The sequence below is a fragment of the Cardiocondyla obscurior genome, linkage group LG27, assembly GCF_019399895.1.
Source record: "Cardiocondyla obscurior isolate alpha-2009 linkage group LG27, Cobs3.1, whole genome shotgun sequence".
NCBI lineage: Eukaryota > Metazoa > Arthropoda > Insecta > Hymenoptera > Formicidae > Cardiocondyla > Cardiocondyla obscurior.
This window is the reverse complement of record NC_091890.1, coordinates 867,121-874,842: the sequence shown is the minus strand read 5'-3', so window position 1 is coordinate 874,842 and position 7,722 is coordinate 867,121. Positions and strand designations below refer to the sequence as shown.

At 49.4% G+C, this 7,722-nt stretch overlaps 1 protein-coding gene across 1 annotated transcript; it reads right to left on the bottom strand.

The window, feature by feature from the left end:
- Nucleotides 1-1,022: 1,022 nt before the first annotated feature.
- On the bottom strand, nucleotides 1,023-6,251 carry Croc (forkhead box protein crocodile). The gene is made up of 2 exons (XM_070672977.1): nucleotides 3,860-6,251; nucleotides 1,023-3,266 (listed from the first exon to the last, which is right to left on the bottom strand). Exons 1-2 carry the CDS (start codon nucleotides 5,224-5,226, stop codon nucleotides 3,140-3,142), a joined length of 1,494 nt encoding a protein of 497 aa, XP_070529078.1. The 5' UTR covers nucleotides 5,227-6,251; the 3' UTR covers nucleotides 1,023-3,139.
- Between the last annotated feature and the right edge of the window lie 1,471 nt (nucleotides 6,252-7,722).

Sequence of the window (7,722 nt, the reverse complement as noted above, 5' to 3'; positions counted from 1 at the left end):
CGTCGGATGAATCGAGCGGATGCGCGCGAGATCCGCGCGATCGCGCCGTAAATCCCGGCGGCGCGGAAAAAGAACGGTATGCCGATTCGGTTTGGCCGGCGCGGCATAAACGTTTCCGCTCTCGTGTTACGAGACGCGACATTAATCTATCGAGGATTTCCGCGAACCTCCGGCGCTGTCGCGTTCCGCCGCCAACGATCTTCGCCGCGGATTTAACGCGGAAACGTCTAGGCCAGCTCGTTCATCATAAAGAACGTAAATACGGGGATTAATGCGAGGAATTAACTACGTAGAATTATGCGTCGGAAAATGTATAGCGAACACGCAGGTGGTCTGACATATTTTCACCGCATCGCGGAAAAACACGCAAAAGAAAAAAAAAAGGGACACCGCGAGGAATAAAATGATTTAACGGATATTACGCGAGCTCCGTTTCGGCATTTACAGTAATTTACCTCCGTTCTTTTTTTTCACGCCGGGGCTGTTTTTCGAAGCGCGCAAACATTAAATTAAATAATAAATATGAATATAAAGCGATAAACGCTCTCGAACGAAATTGTCCGCGGCAATTAAACACAGTTATTTTCACGTCTGCTTAGCGTATTTTCACAGCGCGGCAGTCAATATTTCCGCCGCGGTAAGTACAAATGTAAAAACATATTTCGCGTTCCGGTACGCGGAAACGCGTATGCGACAAACATTCCGGCAGGGGCGTTTTCACTGATAATACTTTCGCGAGCAGGCGAAGAGGAGGGATCCGGGGGGTGGTGCGCACGCGAACGAGGGGCTGGATCTCGTGGCGGGATATGTGAGAAACACGGGCGAAACATCAGAGCATGATCTTGAGATTTTTATCCAGGTTTATTACGTATGTGTGTTTTTTTTTTTTTTTTTTTTTTTTACGTAATGATACGTAATAGTGTACTAATAATAATATTAATATCAATATGTTTCGCTTGTGTAGGTAACATACACGCGCGTCATATATACACATATAGATATCGTATATGTATACATATAGATTTGTTATATTTTTTTTTTCTTTTTTTTTTCCTTTTTTTTTTTATTTATTTCTACCTACGCTGCCGCCACTTTTTTTGCTTCTTCGTAATAATATACACGCAGATTCGAGCATTATCAACGCTAATCATTATTCACACGATCCGTGTTTTGTGGACTTCAATAAATACATACCTATGTATATTCGGCGGAAGGATTCGGCGTGCGCGAATGCACCTTCCGCGTGTTTCCTTCTCTTTTCGTCGAATGCCGCACGAATCATCGGCACCGAGGGGGGCAGGGGGAGGGAGGGAGGTCATTATCACGTGATTAAATGCACAAGGACGCGATGCAACTTTGCGAAGAAAGTACAATGTATCTCACTAATGGCTAAAGCTATTATTTCCTTTTTTTTTTTTTTTTTTTACAATACTCGCCGCCCGCCGTCGTCGTGGCAGCTTTTCGAAACGCGCCTCCGGAAACGAGGACTTGAAGCGCAATAAATTTCAATCGTCAACATCGAGAACTTAGAGAATTGCAATCGACTCTTCTCCACGCTATGTACATTTTCGCGCTGGTTTCGTATTTCTGTCGGGACGACGCCTGGGAACCACGACGTTTCGTCACCTTCGCGGTTTCCGTCGCGCCTGAGACCTTCCTAATTCGGGATCCTAATTCGATCGCGAGCCTACGTTCACCGTCGAAGCAAGCAACTCCATAAATCAGTATAGGAAGTCGTGTTACGCATTGCCGAAGTGGTCGCTAGAAATAGTGTAAGTCGCTATTAAACGTTAATAGAGAGAACCGCGCAGATTCCACGTTCCAAAATATATCAAAACGTCAGTTTCTATTTGCGATAAAACAACTTTTGTGTATGTATGTGTGCGTGTGTGTGTGCCCGTTTGTTCCCCGAAGCTGCAACTCGTTCATTGGTTTGTCTGACGGCGTCGGCGTTAAATGCGAAAATTCTGGGGCTGCCTGCTCGAAAATAATCACGGCCGTTGTGCAAAAAAAAAAAAAAGGAGAAAAAAAATGAACATTTTTGGATCGAAAAATACTCGATGCGGAACACGCCGGGCAAAGTAAACAATAACTTTTTCAGCCCGTTCCAAGGGCACTCTGGCGAAAGGTGCGCATAAACGCGGCCGCATTTGTAAAATATCGGGAATAATGCGAATTCGTAGTTCGAGCCGTGTGATTCTGGCCGCGAGAGCCTTATCGTTATCGGAGGCAGACGCGCAGCAGAAGCCGGCCGATATTTCTCGCGCGCGACTCAACAGTTTGCACAGATGAACGCGAAAAACGGCAACGGCCGCGGAAAAAGAAGTCAGGTAGGTCAGCGACCGGACCGTCGCGACGGTTTACTCACGTCTCATTATTCATTCATTAAAGCCGACGCTTCTGGTCGAAGAAGACGCCTCGCTCGACCGTCGAGCTTTGCAAGCTTTGCAAGCTTTGCTGTTGAAAACGGCAAACGTACTTCTCACTCGCGCGAAGATAAGAAAATTTTTCCCTCAAAATTACGAGCTCGAGAATCACCTCGAATTTGACAACTAAAAACAATTTTATTTTCCTTTTCTAACGTCGCGCGCTAAGATTCTATAAATTTCAATTACTTCGCGGTCCTCGGAGTCTCACGACTAAACTTTTACCCCGCGAATATCTTGTTTATAATCAAACGAATTTTCGACGCCGAAAAGTTTACCATTTATCGAACGAGAACGTTTCTCGCGAATAACGAGCGAGTGACGACGCGTGTCACACGATGCAGAATAACGAAGACCCGGTATCGCGTTGTTCGTTTAGTTTCTCCTACTTTTTCAAGACATCTCGACTGAAGTCATTAGAGATCCAGTCCGAGGGTCGTCGGCGACGCCCTAGGAGACACATTCACGATTCGTTGCGCCAATCGTCGGGCCGGCTAATCGCCCGCTTTGCGCTCGTCGACGTAAAAGTACGATTCGATACGGTAAAACCAAACTTTTTACCGGAGTACGTTACGACCCTTCTAATTCCACTCCTTGGCGAGCTCGTCCGTCGTAGGAATCCACTCCTGCTTCACGTAAATTAAGCCCGAGTCGTAGTGGTCGCCGTGGTGCTCTTCAAGGTTCCGCTGGTGGGACCTTGAATTCCGATACTCTCAGTACTTCTGCAGCGTAATCGGCAGATTTCCGCTGGTGTTGACGGCGTTGCAGTCTTGATAATATCTGTGGTACAGCGGCGGCGAAGGCGCTGCTCCCGTTGACAGCGGCGTCGGCGGGCTGGATCTAAAGCAGATTAGATTAAATTCTAAAAAGCTATTCTCTATTGGCGTTATCTTTTTTTTTCTTTCTTTCTTTTTTTTTTTTTTCTTTCTTTCTTTCTTTCTATTGTCTACAATTTGAAAGAAAGGAACATCTAATCTGCACGAGGAAACGCGCCGCTTCTTGAAATCGGTTTTAACTTCTCGTGCAGTCACTCGCTTTTGCTCGGCGCACAGTTTATTAATCTCAACCGGATTAAACGCTTCCTCGATCTCGTCTTATCTTAAAATGATACGTTCGACACAAAAAAGGAATTCAGAATGATGATTTATATTTAACGAAAGGGATACGTAATCATTAAACGAGTTTAATTTTAAATTTAATAATGCAATCGAAGTACGGGTAACACACACACACACACACACACACTCAAAAAAAAGAACAAAAAAAAAAACTGAAAATTGCAGTCAAGCACAAAGTATGAAAACAATCTTTATTATCCATCATACAATTCCATCGCATTCACAGTCGTGTTCTGTATTCGATTTCCAAGACAGGCGTGAACGTCGGCCGATAGAAAACAGTTTCTGGATTAATTCCGATACCAGTAGTCGTACCTGTAAAGCTGGCAGCTCGGGGACTGAGTATCCTGATAGATCGCCGTGTCGGGGCTGGCATCCTGGTACCACTGCGAGTGGCCCACGTTGCTCGCATGATTCCGCGCCGTGTTGTACTCGTGATCCATGATAGAGTAGCCGGCGGACGGCGGCGCGCAGTACGGCGTGTACATAGTCCCGGGGGGCGAGGCGTTACCTCTGGAAACGGTGCTGGTGTGCCCGTACCCGCTGGTGGCCATCATCGCGGCCACCGCGGCGGTCGTGGTGGTCGTCGGGGTGCCCGCGGACGACAGGTCCCTGCCGCCGCCGGGCCCGCTGCCCATCGACTCCCTGCTGCTCATGATCGAGTGCGGATGCTGAAGCCCGTGAGGATGGTGCGGGTGGTGCTGGTTGTCGCGCGCCATCAAGCTGGCGCTGTTCTCCCGCGTGGTCATCAGGGCGTCGACGCTGAAGCTCGCCGGATCCAAGCCAGCCATCGCCACGTCCTGGATCGACTCCTGGTGGACCTGATGCGCCTGATGCACTTGGTGGCTCAAGGCGGTCTGGATCACGCTCTGCCCGGGTGCCACCGTCGCCGTTGTCGCCTTGTCTTCCTGGATCGGGCTGTGCAGGCCGTACTTGCTCGCCTGAACCGCCGCGGCCGCCGCGGCTGCCGCTGCCATGCAGTGGTTGTCGTTGACCGGCTCCCGCTTGGGCTTGCACAGACCCGTGGCCGTCTCCAGGCCGCACAGCTTCTTCGTCGGCGCGTCTGACGGCGGCGGCAGCGAAACCTGCCCGCCGCCGGACTTTGCGTCGTCCTGCCGTTTCTCCGGCAGGATCCCCTGCCGCTTCAGCGCCTCTTCCTTTTCCTTCAGCGCGTCTTTCTTCTTGAAACGCCTGCGCCGTCTCAAGTACGAGCCGTTGTCGAACATGTTGTAGCTGTCCGGGTCCAGGGACCAGTAGCTGCCCTTGCCGGGCTTCTTGTCGTCCCGCGGCACCTTCACGAAGCACTCGTTCAGGCTGAGGTTGTGCCGGATCGAGTTCTGCCAGCCCTGCTTGTTCTCGCGGTAGTACGGGAATCGGTCCATGATGAACTGGTAGATGCCGTTCAGCGTGATCTTCTTGTCCGGGGCGTTCTGGATCGCCATAGCGATCAGGGCGATGTACGAGTACGGCGGTTTTACCATATCCTTCCCAGCGTGATGAATGTGCTGCTGGCCGATCCCCGAGACCGGGTAGCCCGTGGCCGTCGCATAGCCGCCGTATCGATACTGCTCGTAGTAGCTCCCAGGCGCGCCCACCGTTGGATAGGACGGGGCGCCCATGCTCATCGGCACCGTCGCCGCGTGCCGATAATACGCATTCTGTTCGCCGAAGAGCGTGTGCATCTTCGCGCACCCGCTCCCGGTGTCCAGACGATGCTCGCGAACAAACCTCTCGATCGAACTCGAACCACTTTCTCTAAGACAACGCCGGGAGTCCTGCAAAATACATGTTCCTCGAAGACGGTTTCCTTGATCCGCGCGAATAGTATCTTTCTCGCTCGAACGCCGGCGAGTCTCGCTCGGAAAAAGCACTTGCCTTTTATTTTACGCAGCCTCTCGACCACTATCCGTTCATCACTTTACGCCTCGAAGTGTTTTCTCTTGATCAGGCGGCGCCTGGGTTGGGTAGCGGTTGCTTCTCTTCTTATTTTGATGATGAGCCACTTTTGTAGGCTACCCTCACAGTACACTTTGAAAAGTGTTGTTACCGTTTCCTTTTCAAATTTGTAAATACGTTCGTCCTATGAGTAATGCTTCGCCGAGTTGTTTGTCTACTTAAATTATTAATATGTTTAGCTCTCTATTCGCCGTGCCAGTTCCACTAGTATCACTTGCTCGATAAATATTAATTTAAATAACTTCGACGGCTGGGAATCGTCTCGAGTTTTTACGAATTGTCGTCCGCGCGGGGGAAACTTCCGTTTGCACTATCACTTATCCATCGCCTCGTCACACAAAGGCGCCTACGTCACTATCCTCCTGCGAATCAAAGTATCTACGTTTTCCGGAATATATCCGCGACGAGCGAATTGCGCCGTTATCCTGAAAAGCGTCGTCGCTCATAAAGTCTGCGCCCGCAGCCCGCTATTGCGCGACGGTGTTTTGTTGACCGTATCCCGAAAATCTCATCTTAGATACGGAAAGACGGACGGGCGGTGCGAGGTCGCGGCGAAGACAGGAGGCGAAGGTACAGTCGGTCGAGCGGCACGACTCGGCCGCGAGGACGCAACGCTAACCCCGTTAGCACCCGCGTGTGCACGCCACGGTATTATGATACACAACAGGCCGGAGTTTACTCAACCCCGAGTAAAAACACACTGAGAGCTCGGCGTCGCGCGCGGATCGGAGTGCTCGGTGCGGCCCGAGGACGGCTGCGCCGTTCGCGCGCCTTCGAAAAATCACGAGGCTTCCCTACGCGCCGGGCGCCGCGATTGGCCGGGCGTACGCGTGTCCACGCGGGTCTCCGCCTACGTCACGGAAACCAATCTGCTTCAGAGCGGTGGAGGCGCGAATGAATTACCGCCCTGAACGGATTTCCGCCAATAGACGCGGCTCCACGCGCAACAGCCGCCCACGTTATCTCGCGCAAGGGCCCGGGAGGGCTAGCCGCTTTCGGTCGTGCCGCGTACGCCGCGATGCGGAATTTTTCCGCGGCCATCGGCCGTCGGATACTTTTCGCGACGCCAGGCGGATCCACGAGTACGAGGATTAAGGTGGTGATCTCGGTGGACCCTTGTCCGGAAGAGCGGAAACGGAGGCGGCGAGTGATAGTTGCATGCGCGCGGTGCCTCGGCCGAAGGTTGAGGAAGTGTCGAAGATGTTAGGGTGACAGTGATAAGAATAGTCGCTGACGTGGCCTTGTGATTGAGATACCGCGCTCTTAGAAAAAGAAAAAAAAATTTGATAAGCGTCATTGTGTAACGGAGATTTCTACCTTCAAATCATAAAGTTTTTTTTTTAAGCAACTACAATCAGGCTGAATTCGAAAATGTCATTGTTACTTGTGAAATTTAATTGTGAAATATTCTCTATGCCTTTTTGTCGTACGATGCAGTTTACAGTTCTGTTAAAGTGCTTTAGAGCTATAGAAAAAAAAGAATTGAACAAAGTTCTACGAGATGTTTCAACTAAAAAATAATTTAATTCTGTACTTCGAGTAAACGCGAATTGAAAACGACATGTCCATCGTCGAGCTTTAATTTTAATGGTGTAGTTTAAAAGCTTCATTATATTATATTTTACTGAAATAAAAATAACGATCTCTCGATGTTCCACTCAAATAATCGAACGAATGCAGTCTTATTTTTTTTTTCAAGCGCCAATTTTAGTAATTTCATCGTCTATTTGGAGCAACGCTAAATGTCATATAATTTGCAAATTTATGCGACGAAGAAGCTCGCGGGGAAACGTCACGGCGATAATGTCACGTGAATAGATGGAAAAGAGGCAGCCTCGCGTTCTTGCAGCACGACACTTTCAATTTAGCGTCTGTTTTTCCAAGGGTTCGACTCCCGCCTTGCGAAAACACTCGACAGGACACGTCGCCACCCTCCATTTCTCGCCGCCGAGTTTCCGCCTCGTCCGAATCGCGCTATTCAGGTTCTCAAAATACCTTCGATCCTTCCAGACGTTCCACTTTTCGCCATTTAAATTGATTTCGCCGCAAATACCGTGCCCTGTCATCGAATCAAGTTGTGCACAAGCTGAGAATAAACTCGCCGTCGAAAAACTATTTAGCGTGCTTAATTTCCTCCTCACCTCATGTGCACGTACAATTTTAATTAAAAAGGTTTAAGTTAAAATTAATTAAATAATTCGATAATACTAATAAGAAAGGAC

Bases quoted from the DNA above. Each gene is read 5' to 3' on its own strand.
- Croc (XM_070672977.1), bottom strand. From the start codon at position 5,226: ATGCACACGCTCTTCGGCGAACAGAATGCGTATTATCGGCACGCGGCG. The intron at 3,267-3,859 runs GTACGACTACTG...AATCTGCTTTAG, and splicing joins CCGAGCTGCCAGCTTTACAG to ATCCAGCCCGCCGACGCCGC.